The 22,274-nt window shown below is 39.0% G+C and overlaps 1 protein-coding gene across 1 annotated transcript in view; it reads left to right on the top strand.

The window, feature by feature from the left end:
- The first annotated feature begins 925 nt into the window (after positions 1–925).
- The window catches only part of myom3 (myomesin 3), a 47,469-nt gene continuing 26,120 nt past the window's right edge, over positions 926–22,274 (top strand). Inside the window, exons 1-10 of the mRNA XM_051956522.1 lie at positions 926–1,063; positions 1,514–1,671; positions 2,830–2,922; positions 3,382–3,470; positions 5,986–6,030; positions 9,479–9,616; positions 9,712–9,873; positions 13,058–13,199; positions 15,108–15,307; positions 18,765–18,818. Of these exons, the coding sequence (XP_051812482.1) occupies positions 929–1,063; positions 1,514–1,671; positions 2,830–2,922; positions 3,382–3,470; positions 5,986–6,030; positions 9,479–9,616; positions 9,712–9,873; positions 13,058–13,199; positions 15,108–15,307; positions 18,765–18,818 (1,216 nt within the window). The 5' untranslated portion in view covers positions 926–928. The remainder of the gene's footprint in view (positions 1,064–1,513; positions 1,672–2,829; positions 2,923–3,381; positions 3,471–5,985; positions 6,031–9,478; positions 9,617–9,711; positions 9,874–13,057; positions 13,200–15,107; positions 15,308–18,764; positions 18,819–22,274) is intronic.

The following is a 22,274-nucleotide window of genomic DNA, read 5'->3' as shown; positions in this document are numbered from 1 at the left end:
ATGTGGGAGATTTTAGGGGAACAGCACCGTACCTCTTCACAGTGATGTGAATCAGCAGTGGCAGCCGTGCTTGATGTTCCACAACTTCTCAAAACCTGTAAACGTGCGTGAGGACAGTGCTCATGCGAAATGACACAAAGGTACAAATGGAGCAGCAAAGCGCCGACCCCATCACTGTGCCTTTTAAAAGACAAACTGCCAAATCTCAAAACTAGCACTTGTCTGTAAATGGGCTGGGACAGAACGAACCGTTTGCATGAAATACATAAAAAAAGGTACAAAACGCACACACACAGTAGAAAATTGCTGCTTAGTTTCTATCAGAGGTTGATCCCTGTTGTTTCAAATCATGTTCAAACCTTTGCCTGAATTGTCTCTTCTCTTGTCACTTTCTCTTATGGAGGTTGGAGATGTTTTGACACCAAACTCACAATTTTCAGATGAAGATAATTGTTGTTACACTTTTCTGTTTGCCCCTGGCTGAATATTTTGTTTATCTATAAACACTTCAACTATGCATGTTAACATAACATTCCACTAAAAAAAACTGTGTTTCTGAAAAGTTATGTTGTCAACACTGTGTTCCACATCAGCCTTTCTATATTTCACCTCCTTTTTCAGTAAAACAAGTAAACAGAATAAATCGAAAGCGACACATTTTTGTAATTACTCATGCTTTATGCTAAAATGCAATACTTCATGTGCAATTTATTTGTGTATATGTTGTTAAATTTATGTTGTCGGTATCCTTGTTTTCTTCAGTTTTTCTTATTTATACTGTATATATCTCATGTCTTTCATTTATAGTTGTGCTCTCTTGATTTTTCTTCCTGTCACTTTGCTGCTGACACATTGCAAATGTCTTCTTGTGGGACTAATAAAGGATATTCTGTTCTATTCTACTGACAGGGAAATCCTGAAGGAAACTATGGCTGCCGATGAAGAGTACCAGAGAGAAAAATGGACCCGATTTGGGAATGAGGCTGAGAAGGTGGAGGTAGATGTGATCAGGAACCAGCATGTTTTACGCACTCAAGTTGACAGAATGGCACTTCGCAAACAGGTACAGTCACTTCAGTACAGTCTGGAATTAGTCGTAAATGTGTATTGACTGACATACACAGCAAAGTTGTGAAGTAGATTTTTTCATAAGTACAGCATGAAAAAGTGTACATTTATTTATGCAAAAAAAAAAAGTAAGGAATACATTTTTTGAAGTTGGTTGCTACCAACATGAATGTTGCTCAACTGTTTACTCGGACGTTCTTCCAGTGAATAGCTACAATCTGATTATTCTGACAATTTTCACCATTTATTTTATATTCTCTCCGTTTCCTTTTTTTTGTTTTTCTTATTCTGTTTTAACGACTTGCAAGGCACTTGGACACTTGCTGTTGCTGGTTTCAAAAAAACACGTTTGATGAATATTTATCAGCATATTAATTTTCCTCTTCTCTGCACAATCTATTTATTATTCAAAAACTTGGCTTTCATCGATCTGTCTTTGCTCCAGGCGGAGAAGAGGGCGTCTGCCCACTTGAAGTACCTTGAGCAACTTAGTCAGAAAGCCCCAGACTTTCCAATCCCTCTCAGGGCTCACACTGTCTGGGAGGGCATGGTGGTGAAACTTTCCTGCACTGTCCAGGGCTGTCCACCCCCAAAGGTTACGTGGTGAGAACTGCTGTCGCTCCAGCACTCCATTCTTTTGGCCTTAACTAACCTACTGTGATTATTTTTCAAGGAAGTTTCTATTAAATTCTGTTGTCGGGGCCAAATGCAGACTTGAGTCATTTTAATTTAGTTTCTCACTTGATTGGAATGAGTTGGAGCAAAATTAAAAGTTTTCAAAGCTGTTACTTCCAGGGAACAACTACACATGGTGTATAATGATGTATACACCCATTCATCGATCAGTCAACCATAAAACATTAAGCTGCAATGAGTTCAATAAATAACTATCTCTGCCATTATTCAGGCAAAGATACCAAACATTCTGGTTACAGCTTCATGAGTTTGATCATTTCCTGCTTTCTGTGTTTTATATCAATGCTAATCAAATACCTCTGGGTTCTGAAGCGGAAGAAAAACAATCTTAAGACACTACCTCAGGCTAAAGCTTTGATGAATATTTTCCGACATTTACACAAAAAGATATATCATTCTATCAAAAGGCAAATTAAAATAGTTCAGAGTTGTAGCCTGCATTTCATCGTTAATTCATTCATAACTCATCCATGAAACAAGGTTGTGATATTTGCCATGCAATCAATCAAACGACATATATGTGAGAGGTAAGAATCAGGGTTTGGTTATACGTCTGTACATGTTAACAGACTCATAACAATCGATTAAAAGTCCATGAGTTGTTTTCAAAATACAAGAATCGTGACACAAAGGGTCGGAACCCTGAGCTGAATATCGCATGCGCTATTAATATGAAATTACCTGTGCTAATTCAGGCAATGTGCCAGGCTGTCGACCTTGATACCTGAGCTGCTGTGAGACTAACGGATGAAAAGACTGTGTGCTCAGTATTCATGAACCTACATTCAGACAACCTGTGGCTCATGGGTTTCACCACCCCATATGGGACTGATCAAGCCCAATGAGCTGCAAAGGGCAGTCCTCAACAATCTCAACAATGCCAAGCACAAGACAGAATAAGAGATCAAAGGCCACACCTGACTGTTATAGATTCAGTCAAACTAACATTTGATTATGAAAGCTGTGCATAAGTAATCAGTGGGTAGGAACGTGGACCACCAAAGTGTAGCCTATTGTTCACTTGCTTTGAAATTCCAAAAACAAAGTGATTTGTTTTTTCCTCAGGTATAAGGATGGTGAGCCACTGATAATGTCTCATCAACCATGGAATTACAGTCTTCAACAAAAATATGGTCTTAACTCGCTGGAGATCAGAAGGTGGGTCACCAGCTTAATACCTAATTAACACTGAAACTCTTCTAGGAACAAACTGTATGAATTTAATACAGGGGTGTGAAATTAGGCAGACCTTGTCATTGACAAAATGAGATTAAAAAAACAGCTTGTGGGTAAGGTTGAGAAATTATGGTGCTATGAGCAAAAACATGGCTGTCAAACTGAGAAATAATCCTAGTGCTGTTTTGTAAATGATCTCTATTAGCTAGATTCAAAAATGAAAAGTAAATTAAGTTAAATTGTCCTACAGTGAAGCACTACATCCATTTTTTCCCCTTTTATGTTGTATTTTGTGGACAGCCCAAGGAAAACAGCTAAGTGAGCTACAGCCAGACAAAGGGGCAATATTGGACATAACCTTGTGTCATCTTTTGTCTCATCAACTACACTCACTTTCAACTTTCACAGACAGATAAATGACATTCTATATCCTCTACAAAGGTGCTCGCCTTCTGATGCTGGAGAGTATAAAGTGGTAGCCCAGAGTCCCCTGGGTGAAGCTATGACCTTTGGAACGCTAGTAGTCAACTGTGAGTAGTTCTTCTTTCATATCAGCTTCACTTTCCGACAAAAATCATTATGAGCAATACAAAGATGGATTACAACACTACTTCTTCCCAAAACTGAAGAGTCCAGATTCAGGCTGAAGAGACAATGACACACTGAGGTAGGGGGTAAAAGAAATGATCTGAGGAGCTGCACGATTGAGATAAAATGACCAATCTATTTCATCAATCAATTTTCCACCTTCTCTCTTCAAAAACATATACTGGTCAGATACAACAACTACACTTTGCACAAGTGCTCCACTAAAACCACACACACACACACACACACACACACACACACACACACACACACACACACACACACACACACATCTTCAATTACACTGATGACACTGCCTCCTAGTGGCTTTGATGTATAAAATGAAAAAGTTCATAATAAACAGAATTTTAGCCCCACATTAATGTATCTTCCTTGTTCATAAATTCATAAGATACAGCATATCTTGCAGACTGGAGTTACTTTAAATGGATAAACTGCAAGAAAAGCCTAACTGTTTTTACAGTAATGATTAGGAAGGAACTATAAACAGAATTTTAAAGTCAGCCAGATTCCACCTAATCAAGCTTTCACTTTTAGCTACATGTGATTAAATAGGAAAAACAGGTTTCTTCAGGGAGCTCCACTAAGTTGCATTAGGGAGTACAAGTATTCATTATATACAAACATCTCTGGGAAATAAACATTTTGGGTTGGGATGTTGTACCCTAATTGCATGTCAGAATCAATTAAGTGCATACAGCATTATTTATAAACACCAGTGAAATGTTTTAAAACATCACACAATCAACTAAAGGTTCAAATACACATAAAATAACCAAGAAATGTTTGTAAGAACAGGGAAAAAAGTCCAAATATTGAACACAAACATGATAGCACACTGCAGCAGTGAAAACAAAACAGAAAATCAACAAACACTGCCAAGCACAAGTCAACACAACTAACAGCTACAATGCAGGGACGATAACAATGTAATAAAACAAACAACAAAAACAGGACTTACTCACCATCTTGCAGGTAAAGTCCAGACCAAACAACCAGCAGCTATGGCGTCAGCCAGGACTTTGTTTATTAAGCATGGAAACTCGTGACCAATGTACAACAAATGCGAGCGCTTGTAACGTTTGCTCCGTCAGGGAAACTCCACGTGTGCGACTGAAGGCTAAATAAATTAGCGCGCTGACGGGCTGCGTCTGTCTTCTTCCGGGGCAGCAGGTCGGCTAACTTTCCTAACTATTTACACTCTTACACTTTTTTATTTATTTATTTTGTCCGAATTGCCTCCTCGGCTGCTTCAGCGTCGGCTTTTACGAACTCTAAGTGACTATAAGAAATAAAATAACAGCAGTGGCTCAAAAATGACTAAAATTTTGGAAGCTAGCTGCTAGCGTAAACATAAGCGAAGTTCCGTCCCCTTACCTTAGCAGACGGTTTAGTTGCTAACTAACTTTTTAAAAAAAAACAGTACATGCCCTCAAAAATGACAATTTTCAGAATGAATCCACTTGAACTTGGTCCTATCCAATGATGTAAATATAGCTATCCATAAATTACTACTCCCCACATCTATTGTACTCCATGATTAAAATGCTTTTTTGTGACCTGTAGAGTTTTTTTGCTTACATTTTTTTCTCCAGTCTGTTTATATGACTAGCTATTGAACACTAATTGAGTTTTAAGATATCTGTCTATTCATGTTTTTCTTGTTTTGTTTTGTTTGTTTGTTTTGCTTCATTTTTGGGCACAGACATTAATGTGTCCAAGCTGCTGACACTTTTTTGGCCAAACTTGAAAATGTATTTGTATCTGCATCCTCCAAATGCATGCAGTTTTGTCATTGCTCAAGTTGGACAGTCTATATTTTCTCTTTTTTAAAGTTTGGATATGATTTTCTCTCGTTGTCATTCATGCACAGTGTAGTTCTTCATCTTCATTATCCAAGTCTCTATATATACTCAGTATTTGTTTGAGAATTTGACTAAACCAGACAAAAATAATCACAAAAACAGATCCCATTGCAACACTCATGTATACTGAACTAAAATTAGACAGTTGCTGTGGGGGTGACTGGTAGCTAAAGTCTACAGATAACTACTACAGAAGGTAATATTGCCTCACAGCACATTTGCAGAAATTGTTTTCTTTATTCATCACCTTTCAAATGACCCACCCATGCATGAAAGAGCTCGGCGCCTGGCAAAGTTCACAAACGCTGTAGATAAATCAGATGATCTGGGCTTTAATCAAGCACTTCAAGGCTTCTCCTTGCCATCTATATTTCACAGCTTTCTTCGTTTTTAAAATAGCCGAGGTTAAAGGGAATATTAGATGTGACTTGCATAAATGTAGCATTGCCAGGTTTTATTTGTCTGCTGTGTCTTTGTGTTGCCTTCACCATATCGCTCTCTGTTTCTGTCTCCATCTCTGACCCTCCCTGCCTTTCTCCAATCTGTCCTGCTCTGCCGCTCTGCGATTCAGCATATCAAGGGGCCGTGGCTGGTTCAGAGCACTCGCATACCGCCGGTAAGTTTCACGCCAGGGCCTAATGAAAAGTGTCCCCTTTCATTTTCTCTGCCACCCTTTGAAGTTCGTCCCTCCACCAGTAAACGAGGGAGGCCTGGATGACTTTGAAGACAGTGACACAACGCTTGGCGCTACCGTACGTGCTGCACCTCTTAAAAGAGAGATATGGGTGGATTGAAAGGGAGCAGTGCATTGATGGTGTTTGTTTATCATGGGAATTTATGTTTCTCTGTGGGTGTCCTGTGAATGTAAGGGTGTAAGTAGCACTATTTGTGGGAGAGCTGCTGTAGGGGATAAAACGACTTGCTTCCAAATGAGCAGAAACGACAGTCATGTATATTTTATCCAGGGACAGCAGGAGATTTATCCCATTTTGCTCCAAGCTGCGGAGGATCTCATATTGGCTGTCGCACTCTGACCTAGATTAGCCTTCACCGTGTGTGGGGATCAAGACTTTTTAGCCCAAACTTGCATCCAAGCTCATTATCTAATCAGGTTACATATGTGTCCATTGGGACAAAGGAGCAGCACAGCTATTCTTCCTGGAGGCTGTTTTATCAGTAAACAAACACACTGGTCACTTGCTCAAACACCTTAAACAAATTATGTTTAGGCTTATCTGACAAGGAGCTCTTGTGGCTGTGCAAAGAAGAAAAAGCAGAAGTGCAAAGGGTGGATTAATAGGTCAACAAAGTAGGTGACCCTGACATGGAAAACTGCAGTTTATTTTCGTTTTCCTACCAACTAAGTTTTGGTCTGTTTTTATCCCTCCAAATTTTTGAACACAGTAATCCAAAATTGCTATCTTCACCCATTTTTTTCAAGAAGTTTTGGTGAGTATGTTTACCTTTACCTTAGGGTTTCTAGATCGTCCTGCTAAAGCACAACTAGTCACAGAGAGAGTCAGCCTGTATAATTAGCTATGTTTCTTATTATTGCCCACAGATTTAAACACACAATTTTAACAGTCAAATCATTATTAGGCAACTTGAAAAGGCTTCAGAGCTCCTCTATTAGAGCTGCAGCCAACAATGATTTTTGAATTCCTCAGTAATCTGTTGATTAATTCATCAGTAATTTCTTTAATCGATCATATGTCATGAAATGGTACGACAACAAAAAAAGGCTTCACAAAAGTTGACTTCTTCACCAGCCAAAACAAACAAATGACCCTACAGAGGGTAAAGCCGTGTATAGAAGATGGATGGATGATTCATTTTCAAGTAGTCACTTAATCAATTATAGACAAGGGATGAATTATTAGAAAAAATAACACAAAGTGTTTAATGATAGTGCGGGGCCATCAAATGCTGCCAGAACAGCATCAGTGCAACCGGCATTTATTCATCAAGTCTCTTGAACTCCACTGAAGGGAAAGAACACCATTTTTACCACGTTTGTTTTATGTTGTTGTTTTGATGGTGGTGGTTGGTTCAAAATCTCTCTTCTGACTGCAAAAGAGACCACTCGTTTTAGGATTAAATGTTTGTCGGTGATCTCTCTGAAAAAGTCTGTTACTTTGAGGTGACCTTTTCCTCTAAAGTGACAAGTAGACCTGAACAAATGCCACCATAGCCACGGGATTGTTCCCAAGTGAAGGGCTTTATTTGCCACCCCACTGTAGCTTTTCTGCCTGAGTGATTATTATTATGACCACTGACCTCACCGACTTTGTTGCTTAGATGCTGAGAAGTAAGGGCTCAGCTGTAGGACTACCTCCAACTGGGAAAACACATAAGCGATTAGATTTTAAGTTCACTGTTTAACTATAGAATCTAAAGGACTTAATTGTGTTAATAAATGATGATGAAGATTAACCTTATCTCATTTTTCTTGTGCTGGAGAGATACATTCCAATTCATCTTGGATACACAGCTTTAATTTACTGCCTGCCTGTGCAAATATGCAAGTTTATAAAGAAGTAAATGTTTAAGATGGGTGCATTTTGGGTGAATTTGCCCTCATTTTCACATTATAAATGTTGAAGTAAAATTTTATGTGCCCATTGATTTGGCCTTGAATCATGCCTTGACTGTAAATCAGCATTTAAAGTCTTGGTCAAACAGTAATGACCTATCTGTGCCAATTTATTCCACTTTGAAATGGTTTCTAAGAGCAGGCTAAACTGCCAAGTAAAGCACACACATCCAATTAGGAGAAATGTGCAGATCGTCTTTCCTTATGCAGCATACACCATTCCCTCTGTGGAAGATCTGTGCTGGAGCAACACAATGCAATAAATTTCCCACACACTCAGAAATGAAGTGGCAATCATTTTGAATGAAGCTTTATTAGTGTGTAATGGCATCAAGGATGCTTGCTGCGAAAATGTGCTGAAGATTCACATTCTACCGTTTTTATGCGACTGATGCTTGATTATCTCATACGGAGCAGATCGTATTTTTCAACACAAATTCCTCAATAAACAAAAGCGTAGCTGTGGTAGATTGAATGTTGCCATCAGTGCAATGAAGAAAGTACAGGGTCTGAATGATAGGAAGCAAATATCTAAGCAGTGTGCTTCAATAATGCCACACGCATGCCTGAGAAAGCCTGGACTACTAGGCAGAGCAAGATCATTAGAAGAAGCATGTCACAATCTCTCAGAATCATCCCTTAGAACAGGAGTTGACAAGACCTCGTGGCACACATACAGTATCTCTCACTTCCAGATTGTATTTCTTTGGCGCTTTGACAAGTGAGGGAATGAATGGTAGCTGAAGGAACAAACTGTCAGGAATTGTTCACTTTCAAAACATTGTCACATCTTTAGCTTTTCCACTGTCCTCCCCAGGGCACGCATCTTGGAGCTGTCCTTTGTGTCAGCACTCTCTTGGAAGAAGAACAGGATCTTTTTATATTATGGCCATGCCAGTCTGCGTTAGATGGCTGTTTTAGTTAGTTAAGAACATCTGGTTTACTTTAGTTTCCCTTCCAGCTATACTGTTGAAAGAAAATGAGGTTGGAAGAGCTTGTTACTGCTCGGTTGCTGGGGATAATAAGAAACTGATCTCATGGCACAAACTTGCTTAGTATTGCAGAGGCATCAGAATTTTTTTAGGGGGGGACAGATGTTTTGGCAGAACTCAGGTGATGATGGAGAGAATTCTCACTTCTCATCATCAGGATTCTCCATATTTCTTTTTGCCTGCTACTTACATCCTGCACAACCACTGCTTCTTCCTCTCCCGATTCTTCGTCTTTTTATCTGTCATGCGTCTTATCGTTGTCATGATCCAAAGAAGGTCTGCATAATTTTTACAGTAGCACCCACCCAAAATTAGCCTTACGTTTTTGTGAATTGTTTGTTTCCAATGTTTTCCTGTTTACCACTTATTTCTTCTTTTTTTTTCTCAAAATCATCTCTCATCTGTCTCTTTTTCCTTTTATCCTCTTTTCCTCACCCTGACAATGCTACCCTTCTACCTCCTCCTCCTGCCTCTCTTAGCCTTGGAGCAACAAGAAGCCCAATTTGACACTTCCTTCTCACCAACCTGGGTGGAGGAGGGTGACAGCCTCACCCTGCAGTGTGCCTTCACCTCAGCTCTGCTGCCCTTCCAGCAGGATGTCAGCTGGTTCAGAGATGGTAAGTATTGTAAAGAAGAAGTGAACCTTTGTTGTTGTTGTTTTAGAGAAGCATGCTGTGAGTTTGTCCCTTTATTTTTTTTCTCGATTTTCCAGGTGAACAGCTTCATCAGTCCAGCAACGTGGACATTAAAACATTTGACGACAAGGCAACCATCAGTTTGAGGGCTGCACACAAGGAGCATGAAGGCGTTTACACTGCCAGACTGAGAACCTGGGATGGATTCCAGGAACATAATGCTTTTGTCTACATAAAAGGTGAAAAGTTCTTCTTAAGATTTTACCAACACATTATAATCCACAGAATAATGGATAAATGCTGTCAACATATTTGAAGTTTTACTAATTGTTTAGCAAATTTAAAGTACTAGATAGTTTCTGAAACATCAGTTTTTTTAGTATAGCAATGTATAATTGTAATCATTGTGTTCTACAGGGAAATGTTGAGCACAAAGGTCCAAGACTTTTCACAACATATTTTTACCAGTGGTTTGCATAACCTGGTTCAGCAGATCGAAATTGTCCAGCTGCCATGCAGACTGAAGCTTCATGATAACAACAAATCAAATCCTGTCTCCTGCTAAGACATGGTGGCATGAAAACCCTAAGAAAAGCTCTAGTGTGTGTGGTCCTTTTGAGTTAAATGAATAGTTTGACGTCTAGAGATAGGCAGTCTTGCCACTCTTATGTCTGTATACTAAATACATCCAAGATCCAATTAACTTAGCTTCAGAGGAAAACAGCTTCATCAGCTCTAATCAAATGTCGCAAAATCTACATACCAGCATCTTTTAACCTCAGTTATTAATTTTATGAACTAAGTAATACCTCATTTGTTTACTCCGTACAAAAACCAACATGTAAAAATTACAAGTTATAGTTTTAGGTAATGGGGTAATGTGACAATTTGTTGCTTTACTTTGTGGGTCTTCGTATTTCCTAAGATAACGCACTATTACTTTTTAGATGCGAAGTGGGGGATTTAGTGGCACCTAGTGGTGAGTTTGTAGATCACGACCAACTGGACACCCATCTGCTCACCCTCTTCTTCCAAGCTTAAAACACGAAAATAACTAAACACCTTCTTTAGACTCAAAGTTTGTCCATTCTGGGCTACTGTGGAAATATGGCGGTTCAACACGGCGGACGAGAACCCACTCCCTCTGTAGGTGTAAACAGACCTGTTAAAGTGCCAAAAAGACTTATTTTCAGGTGATTATATTGTGATGAAAACATAATTATGAGTATTATAGTCTCTTCAGCCTATAGATTTCCCTAAATCCGAGACACGGGACTTAAACACAGCAATTATTTTTAAAGAAATATTGAGTGAGTGCTCGATATTGTTTACATGTTAATTGCAGTGCTTGTGTTGCAGTACTACTGCCTGTATTACTAATATTACAAAAGATGTTTGACATAACTAATTGTAAATTATGCATGTGCATTTTTTATGCATATCTGTTTAATTGTACATTCAACATTTATCTTTGATGATGTTTTATAGCAACAGAGACTGATTGTAGGTTCTGCTCACAAGCAGCCAAAAGCCTGATGAGGCACCTGTTGCAAAAGCACAAAAGAAGACAACTTTTACCAAAGAGATAACTGCAAAAATGGCCACCACTCACCCAAATCACTTCAATTAATACTCAAGACTATACTTCCTTGTGTTTCATACAATATATTCACCAAGTGTGATGTAGAACAGTTGTCTAGAAAAGTGACAGACAAACAGATAGGAACTCTTTTATTTATTAATGGATTAATCGCAAGAAATTGTTGTCACAATTTTTTTCTGGGGACAACAGAAAAAGCAGCTAGTGGACATCCAAACAAATTAGAGTCTACCACAACTTCATTTTATGTAGATGCAGCACTTTTCTTTACAAGTAGGTAATTTGTTTTGAAATAATTATTTTCTGCCACAAATGGGCACTATGTCGCGTTTGCCCCCCCCCCCCCCGCTAAAAACTATTTGTATTCCCCAGTTTTTGAATCTACTTTCGTTTCCTGTCAGCATACTGCGCTGATTCATACGGGTAAATTGTTCCATCAATCAAGCTGTGGAGTAGAGGACTTTCTAATTTTGTTCAGTGAAGGTATATATGTTTTATAGACTGCATTCTTTCATACATTGTTTGCAGCATGCAAATTACCCAGAGAATAGCTGACACTTGACTCATGAAACATTTAGAATCAGGAAAGAAGGCCTGGCACGTGTGCAGTACATGTTTGAATGCAACACTAGCGCTCAGTCATGTATATTTAGCAACTTAACTGCGATAGTGACGGTATAGTACATTCTGAATTATTTATTAACTTGATGTGCATGTACACTAAAAACACATTTCACTCTGAATACACACATATATACTGACATTTTAATGCTAAATAAATCTCGCTGCAAAGCTTTCTGTAAAACTATGAATCGAGTCTCTCTCTATCTTTTTAGAGACTTTGTGCTTTATCAGAGCTGGAGGCACGAATTAGCGAATCAAAGAACTCCCTTGCATACGTGTTTTCGCCTTCATTCAGTCGTCATATTTACATTAAAAACTAGGCGGTACAGGAGAGCAAAAACAAGTGAGAGAAGAATGAGGTTGGGTGACGATGCAAATTTGACAAAGGACAGAGATATGCTTGATTTTGACTTAAATCTTTTGTCAAAAAAACATATATTGCTAATCTCAGGAAACGGTTTTAGAACATGTCACTTCTGATCACTATAATGCATTCAGCATGGTGTCCTCATTTCTTTTTCTTTCTTCTCATTGTGTCCACTGGTTGTTGTGATGACAACATGAATCACATATCATGTAGGGCTGCCATTTCTCTTCTTTTTCCTTGCTGACTAAAACTGATTAGTCTATAAAAAGTCAGAATACATCCATTATCTATACACCACTTAATCCTCTTTAAGGTTGCAGGAATGCTGGAGTCTTTCCCAGCTGACTTAAGGCGAAGGCAGGGGAGTCACATTCACACCTACGGACAATTTAGAATCACCAATTAACCTCAGCATGTTTTTGGACTGTGGGAGGAAACCCACACATGGACAGGGAGAACATTTAAACTCCACGCAGAAAGATTCCAGGCCCAGGCTGGGATGCGAACCAGTGATCTTCTAGTTGTAAGGCAACAGTGCTCACCACCGAAACACTGTGCAGCTCTGTCAGAATACAGAAAAAAAGAATTCCTATTACATCTCAGCAAAGTTTGAGTAATTATTTCTTTCATCTTCAACAGCATGTACTACCTTTCACTCTCAGGCCCAAATAATATTATCATCCAATTTTCTCGTGTTTCGACAGCTCATTCTCCCTTCGTCCCATTCGTCTCGTTAATTTTCCCTTCTGTCTATTTCTACGTGGAGTCAAAGTTTTCATCTCAATCTTCAGCTTCCCTTGTCTCTAACTGACTCATTACTCTGCGTCTGTAGATGCTTCATCTGCAGTGCTGGGAGGTCCAGCCTCTCCTCTTGCACTGCAGGTCTCCGATGTCAACAAGGACTACGTCTTTCTGACTTGGCAGCCGCCCAGCGCTGATGGAGCTTCACCCGTGGAGGGTTATTATGTGGAAAGGTGAGATTCAGTGACATCGCAGATTTGTTCAGTAATTTAAATATTTCATTTGGTTCAAATGAACAACATGAAGCAAAATGGAAATTGATATTCAAAGTTCATTCTTGACCTTGGAAAAATTACCTGGCAAAGCAATCTCAGCACAAAGTCCATTTATTGGTTGTTCTGGAACCACTGATTAATATTTTAAATGATCTTCTTTACCAGATGAAACATTTACCCTGTTACCCCGGAACTGTAGTTAAAATTTCCTTCTTTTTTTCCTGAAAATTGAAAGAACTTTTTATCCTTTTTCTACTTCTCCTGCAGTTTTATTGTTGAAGAGGATGATATGAATATGTATCAAAAAACTCATTTTGTCCATTCATTTAGCAAAGTCAGTGTGACTCGTGTTCCAAAAAAAGTGGATCATTTACCTTGTGACACCTTCTGTAATATCCAGGAATAATTGGAAAGCAAGATGAAGGTTTGTGTCACCAGATAAATTCATGAAAAAAGAAAAACTGTTTAAAAATCTGAAATGTCGTAATCACAATTCTTTCAGCCAGTTTCATCATAAGCCAATCAATTGTTTGGTATATATCATGTCAGAAAATATAAATTTATTGTCAAATTGATTGTCTGAATAGACTTGACTGAGAAAAATACAGTTACCGGTACATATCTTTGACTTCTTTGTAATTCATTCATCACTTGATTAATTTATGTTGTTCAGTGCTTTTTATATTTTTTCGTACACTGAATATCAAATAAATTGTCAAGCAATAAAAAATATGCACCTTGGCAATTCATGCGTTTATTATTTGAAGTTATTTCATGTTGATTGGGACAAGTGAGCCATTCTTCCATATAACTGTGTTTATGCTTTAGAAGAAAACATTATTTAGAGGTGAGTTAGATAAAAACAAGAGAAGTACTGATGGAACGGTTTTAGAGTCTGTTTGTTTTTTCACCATCAGCAATATCCAGCACAAAGGTGAGATCTCATACAGTGAACTCATCTCGATTTAGCTTTTACGTTTGGACTTGCAATGATGTCAGATGTTGCAAGTCAACAATAAACCCACAGCAAGACTATGCCGCGGGACCTCGTCTTGCTGTGTGTGCTGTGGTGAGGAAACTGGATAAGATTGGATACTGAAATATCCATTTGGCAGAGTTGACATGAGATGGATGGTATACATGGTAATTATCGGCCCTCAGCGCTATGTTAACAGCCAAGTCAAAGACTCCCAGAGGAGAACAGGTGCTGCACTTATCACCAGCACCAATCATTCAGGTTTGTCCTATACATCTGTGTTCACATGGGTGCATTTGAGTGTCACTGTATGGAAAGAAAAAGAGGAAGTAGGTTTACATTCATTGTGCATTATTGACAGTATTTTTGTGAGGGTTTTTTGCCTTTTTTGTGTGTGTGTTCTTGCATATCTTGTTTAGTCGAAGTGGAAAATACAACTCTTGAGTGTTATTGGTTACTGGGCTAGGAAAGGAAAATGTAAGAGACCTCGCAGTTCCCTAGCAACCCCCTTCTGGTTAGAAAACTCTGCTCTTTACTGTTTTTGTTTGCTGCAAGTGGCAACAGTTTGTTATTGATGTTGTGTAATCAGAGCTTGGGTTCTACTTTTTTTTTTAAGTTTTGTTCTTTGTTTGGAAGCTTATTATTTTCTCATGATGGTCTCTGGTCACAGTCCTAGGCCTTTGTATGGCACCGTACTTACTAATTGGTTGTGTTGTGAGACTTGAAACGCTTTACAGATGGTTATATTTTGTTCCTCCCTACAGACTACTCTCACTGTGGTTCAAACATCATGTGATGGATCCTGTTTGCTTCATATTCAAATGTCTTTTTTTATTATTACATAAATGCTGTATCTGCAGGACTCAATTATCTCTCTGTCTCTCCCTCAGATGTGACCTCGGTCAGGGTGAGTGGGTGCGCTGCAATGCGCATATTGAGAAAATGTGCCATTATCCTGTGTTTGGGCTCAAGGAAGGAACGATGTACCAGTTCAGAGTCCGTGCTGTGAACAAGGCCGGAGCAGGACGCCCCTCTAAAGCCACGGAGCCCATCCTCACCACAGACCCCCTGGAGCCCACCAGGACAATGGGTACCGCATCAAACACACTTTTACCCAAACTGTTATACAAAAAGCTGTGAAATGTTACACACGTGGACAAAATTGTTGGTACCCCTCAGTTAAAGAAGGAAAAACCCACAATTCTCACTGAAATCACTTGAAACTCACAAAAGTAACAATAAATAAAAATTTATTGAAAATTAAATAATCAAAAACAGCCATTACTTTTGAATTGTTGATTAACATAATTATTTAAAAAAACAAACTAATGAAACAGGCCTGGACAAAAATGATGGTACCTCTATAAAAGATTGAAAACTATTTGACCAGAGTGACATGATTAACTCAGGTGTGTCATTTAATTGACATCACAGGTGTTTCCAAACTCATAATCAGTCAGTCTGCCTATTTAAAGGGAGACAAGTAGTCACCCTGCTGTTTGGTGAAAAGGTGTGTACCACACTGAACATGGACAACAGAAAGCGAAGGAGAGAATTGTCCCAGGACATCCGAAAAAAAATTATAGACAAACATCTTAAAGGTAAAGGCTATAAGACCATCTCTAAACAGCTTGAAGTTCCTGTGACAACAGTGGCTCATATTATTCAGAAGTTCAAGACCCACGGGACAGTAGCCAACCTCCCTGGACGTGGCCGCAAGAGGAAAATTGATGACAAATTGAAGAGATGGATCGTTGGAATTGTATCCAAAGAGCCCAGAGCAACCTCCAAAGAAATTAAAGGTGAACTCCAAGGCCAAGGTACATCAGTGTCAGATCGCACCATTCGTCGTTGTTTGAGCCAAAGTGGACTTCATGGGAGACGACCAAGGAGGACACCACTGCTGAAAAAAACTCATAAAAAAGCCAGACTGGAATTTGCAAAAATGCATGTTGACAAGCCACAAAGCTTCTGGGAGAATGTCCTTTGGACAGATGAGACCAAACTGGAGCTTTTTGGTAAGGCACATCAACTCTATGTTCATAGACTCAAAAACCAAGCATACGAAGAAAAGAACACTGTCCCTACGGTGAAACATGGAGGAGGCTCAGTAATGTTTTGGGGCTGCTTTGCTGCATCTGGCACAGGGTGTCTTGAAAGTGTGCAAGGTACGATGAAATCTGAAGACTATCAAGGCATTCTGGAGAGAAATGTGCTGCCTAGTGTCAGAAAGCTTGGTCTCAGTCGCAGGTCATGGGTCTTCCAACAGGACAACGATTCAAAACACACAGCCAAAAACACCCAAGAAGGGCTGAGAGAAAAGCGTTGGACTATTCTAAAGTGGCCTTCTATGAGCCCAGATCTGAATCCCATTGAACGTATGTGGAAGGAGCTGAAACATGCCATTTGGAGAAGACACCCATCAAACCTGAGACAACTGGAGCTGTTTGCTCATGAGGAGTGGGCCAAAATACCTGTTGACAGCTGCAGAACGCTCATTGACAAATACAGAAATCGTTTAATTGCAGTGATTGCCTCAAAAGGTTGTGCAACCAAATATTAAGTTATGGGTACCATCATTTTTGTCCAGCCCTATTTCATTAGTTTGTTTTTTTTAAATAATTATGTTAATCAACAATTCAAAAGTGATGGCTGATTTTGATTATTTAATTTTCAATAAATTTTTATTTATTGTTACTTTTTTGAGTTTCAAGTGATTTCAGTGAGAATTGTGGGTTTTTCCTTCTTTAACTGAGGGGTACCAACAATTTTGTCCACGTGTGTACATCACATGCCTTGACATACTCAAGCAGAAGGCAAATTAAAAGAAAAGCTAACAAACTGACTTTGCTTAATTAGCATGTTTCTTTCATATAACTTAAGTATGAGTAAAAACAGACCAGTGGAATATTGTTGTACAATGTTGTCCAAATAGATCGACACCACTGGACCCAAAATACAAACTGAGGAACACACTTTGCAATCCGGTTCTGTATATACAGCACATACATGTGTGGCACGCATGCAACAATCCATGTATCAGTGAGCCACACTTAACAGGAATCTTTTAAAGAGCCATATTTATCCATGTTTAAATAAGATAAGATAAAGAAGAAGGCAAAGTCAGCTTCACACTTAAACATCTGTTTTTCTTGGGGATTACTACTGCTTGTGTGAAAAGTTGTGCAAAGCCTTTAGTGGGTCCAGAGGGAGCAGTATGAAGTCTGCTTATTTGCCTCATGTTCCAAATTAAAAAAAAAAAAGAAATAGTAAGGAGTAATTTCATTTTGTTACCTATTCCACATCTCTGCTTGAGGTTAGCAGTGGGAGGCTACTCTTAGCCACCACCAGCATACTTCCAATGTGTTTCATTAACCTTGGAAGTCAGACATCATCGCTGGGAGTGAAGTCACACCAAAGTTTTCCACTTTTCAGTGGTCAGCTGATGACTGCATCTTTTTTTTCGGGTGGTTGTTTTGTACTGTGTTGTTGGCGTTGATGTTTTTTTTTTTGTTGTTGTTGACATTCTGGGTCAAAAATCAAGGAATGCTAAATTTATAATGTCTGACTTCCCAGCTGAAATCGAAGATACCACCAGAACTGTTAGGGGTGAAGTTGCATGCTTGGTAGTGTAGGCACCTGGACCAGCACTAAAAGGTATCATGTGTTTACACAGTCCAGACTAAAGGTCACTATGAGGTGCTTCAGTCACCATGAACAGCTCCACTGCTCCTTGGCAATGAGTCTTTGAACTCTACCAGAGGGAATAACAGCCATCTTCCAAAAGATGCTCACCACATATCTCCCATAGTTGTTCAGCTTGGTGGGGATCTGGTGACTGTGAAGGTCGTAGTATGTGATTTACATCATTTTCATACTCATCAAGTCACTAAGTGACCCCTGGTGCCTTGTATTGAAACTTTTCCTTTTATTTGTTGCTCATGTGTGTCTTCACTTTACTATAGAGAGCATTAGCAAATTGTTGGTGACTCATTCCATCTGTAAATCCACTTTATCTGAGATGCCATGCTACACCTGCGAACCAATCAGCACTAACAAAGGAAACAGATGCAGCTGTGCAGATTTAGGTATAATTTTAAACAGCTACAGGGTTTGTAGTCGTCTCTGTATCATGGATTGGAAGACTTTGTTTCTTTGCGTTTCATTACTTTCGACGGTTTTCGGTTTAGTTTGAAACTTGTGGAGACGTGCGAACGATAAAGGAGACATAATGTGGATAATGAAGTGTGTGTGCCTGTGTGGACCAGGGAGGACAGATGGACTCTGGTCAGATGCTGTGGATCATTAAACACAGATGAAGGACAGACAGAAGGTTGACTTGCCTCCGGCCTACTCTCCATCCTTTCACGTCACTCTCTCCCCTCTTTGTGTCTCTTTGTGTCTGGCTCTCTAACCAGTAGCTGTTCCTCTAACATTAACAGTAATAATGTTATCATGGGCTCTCATATAACTTCATTACCCTGATGTCTCGTCCTTTCTTTATTCCTTCTGAACCCAATCTATCTCTTTCTATCTTCCTTTTTCAGTGGTCAAAGTGGATCGAGGAAGGACCATCACCATCACAAAAGACGAACTAGAAGGTGAGAGTGCGTTGTTATTTTTCAATGTATAATTTTGCCATGAAAAAACATAAAAAAAGGCCATTTGAACATTTTCACCCTTTATTTCAAACAGCATCTATGTTTTACTTGCACACATGGTGCCTCCTCCGCGCCTGTAGGTTGCCTCGGGCTTGTGGCTTAATGCATCTTCATATTATATTTAACAATGATCTGCTGTAATTGTATGGCTGAGGCAATGAGCATTTGCTCCATTTACAGAAGTGAAAAGAATGAGCGGTCCCTGATGGTGTCCTGGTAAATGCACATAATGACCTGAGGTAGTGTGAATGCCTGTGAAGAGGGCTGATAACCTTGACGATGTAACTCTCAGACAGAGGGACATAAAAGGAGAGGAGGAGGAATTTGTGGTAGCCAGAAAATAAATATTGCAAAGAGAATGCATTACTACTATCTTTATTCTCATCTTTAATGGAGATTTTAGAGGAGAAAGCATGTATACATGTGTGAGAGAAAGCATATGTGTGTGTGTATGTGTGGCGTTCTAGTAGTCCACTGACAAAGAGTGCAACATGGAGTTACACTGAAGAAGCTTCCATCAAAAACATATTTTTGTTATAATACTCATTACACACTTACGAACACGCATAATAACAAGTGTCATTGTTAAATTTAATTTGAGTGTCATTTATACTAACCAAAATATACAAGACTAATTAAAATACTTTGCCACTGAAGTGTGTGACTCATAGACATTAGTAGACCTAAATGAGGGCCTCATAGTTTAACACTAGTTTGGCTACAGTTCAGTTAAACCCATACCAGATTAAGTATGGAGCTGGAACCAAGAGACAATTAGCACAAACAGCTAGCCTCACTGAAAGCAAAAATTATGTTCGTCTATAGATCACTTTTTAGCTATTTGTATATTTTTTTTTGTTTACTCCTTGCAAAAGTAAAACTGTAAAAATAGTAAAAAATTATTTCTAAAATCCTTCTCTGGTTGTTTGTTAACCTCTAAAATCACATATCTGTGTCAAAATTACACCGACATGTCACTCCAGAAGCTCTAAACCACATGAGTCAAACTCAAGGCCCGCGAGCCATATCCGGCCTGTAATACAATTATATCCGGCCCGCGAGATCATTTTACATTGATTTATTATTATTTATTGTTATTAATGGCCTGACGATATGAAGCGCTGATAACACACAAACTACAGATCCCAAAATGTAGCGCAACAGCTGCCTTGCCGAATGATAGATTACCTGGGAACATTTCCGCGTCATTTAAGTCAAGCGTCTGTTGTCTATTGTAACGTCAAAGCTAGCCTTTAACAATGGCGAAAAGAAAAGTTGATTCTGAAAACAGAGCCTTTCAAAGCGATGGGAGGCCGAGTGTATGTATGTTGACATTGCCGGTAAAGCCGTGTGGCTTATTTGTGGAGCTAATGTGGCTGTAATTAAGGAATTTAATCAAAGATGGCACTTTGAGACAAAACATCAGGACAAGCTGAAAAATCTGCATGCAGACCAGAAGCTACAGACAGTAGAAGAGTTAAAGAAGAATCTGACATCTCAGCAGACATTTTTCACCAGAGCGAAAACACAAAGTGAAGCTGCTGCGAAAGCAAGCTTTATTGTGGCAGAAGAGAGAGCCAATTCAGGCCATTTACCGAGGGAGACTTTCTGAAGAACTGTATGCTGAAGGTGTCCACGCAAAAAGCAGATGTTGGCAAATGTAAGCCTGAGTAGAAATACAGCTGCTGATCGGGCTTGTCAGATGGCCACTGATTTAAGAACACGGTTGACTGAAAGAAGCAAAGAGTTTATTGAATACTCTCTTGCTGTTGATGAAAGTACTGACATGACGGACACTGCACAGCTAGTCGTCTTCATCCGTGGAGTGGATTCCGATTTGAGCGTTACAGAGGAAATATTGGACAGTTCATTACATATAAAGATTTTTCTGATGTACATGTTCTCCTTTGCACTCAAACGTCGGAAAAACTTAGACTTATTGTCACTTCTCTATAATTTTGCTATAAGTTTACTGGTCCGGCCCCTTTGAGATCAAATTAGGCCGTATGCGGCCCCTGGACCAAAATGAGTTTGACACCCCTGCTCTAAAGTAACTCCTAGTAACTGTACCCAATTGCATCCTCGAGTGTGTGAAACCATAAAGCCCTTTTCCACTTATCCCTCCCCTCTCACAGCACCCAGAGATGACAGGTTTGGGTCCTTAGATTTCCTGCCTATAGAATCTTGGAAGTCTGAAGGCATGTTTTTCACACTGATGTTGCTACACTGCAAGATCTAGATGGTCAGCTATGACACTGACTGCATATTGACGCATATTAAAAAAACAAAAAAACATCATATGGAAATGTTAACGAGGTAGATTACTGGATTTCACAGGAAGGGGTCTTCAAGCACAGCAGTACAATTTCACTTCAGGCTTTAAGAACAACTGATTGATTTGTTGGCCGAATTGCCTCCTGGCTGCAGCTCCATACTTAATTCACACACACAACATGCTATAATAATAATAATAACATGCACTAACTTTATTTGTATAGCGCCTTTAAGAAGAACATTCGCAAAGTGCTTTGGCAGGTAGAACAGAAAAAATGTACAACATCACATAAGGGGGTTAAGAAAGAAGTTGATGAGAAAGTAAAGGCTAGAAATAGATTAAGATCAGGAGGTTAGAAAGAGGGACTACAAGCAATGAAAAATTTTAAAAAGGGTAAAAAGGCAGAAAATGATAAAAGAGAAAGAATGCAAGTCTATAAAAGTAGGGTTTAAGAAGTGATTTAAAATATTATATCATGTCCAAACAATATTCTAATATTTTTGTGTCGGCACTCAAAAATACAAAACTTTTATGTCTGCGGTCCAATTATTGCTTATTTTAGAAGAATTTTTGTGTTGTTCTGTTTCTGTTTATTTGCGTTTTCTATTGCGGTGTGGTTGGTGGCATGACTATTTAAACTGAGGTCAGGTGACTGCCTTGACCAATCAGTCCACTCGCTAGCCTGAAAATGGTCTTCATGGTCACGATAATTGTTCCACTCAAACACCCTAAATATTGAATGTCATCTCTTTATCATCATGGTTAATGCTCATAACTGGATTACAAACTCAAATCCTTTATTCGTCCCTCACTGGACAAGTCAACAATACATTCGATAAATACTACACATGCTATGCTCCAAATAAATTCATAAGCAGCTTAGAGAAGAAAAAAGAAGAAAATTAGATGTCAGAGTGCTTTGCATCCTTGAATTAAGCTAATTAATAATTTGATTGCCCCTGGAATCACATCAAGCCTTTCTAACCTGAATTTTAAAGCATTCTCTTTGTAGCTTGTTCTTGTCTTTTTGGCATAAGGATGGAAACAAAAATAAAATGTTGGAATCCTTTCACTAGAAGAGGTAAAAATATGATTCAAACATCCCCCTTTTAAACGAGGTA

This window comes from Acanthochromis polyacanthus, chromosome 12, assembly GCF_021347895.1.
Source record: "Acanthochromis polyacanthus isolate Apoly-LR-REF ecotype Palm Island chromosome 12, KAUST_Apoly_ChrSc, whole genome shotgun sequence".
In the NCBI taxonomy this organism is placed as follows: domain Eukaryota; kingdom Metazoa; phylum Chordata; class Actinopteri; family Pomacentridae; genus Acanthochromis; species Acanthochromis polyacanthus.
This window is presented reverse-complemented; position numbering and strand designations above follow the sequence as displayed.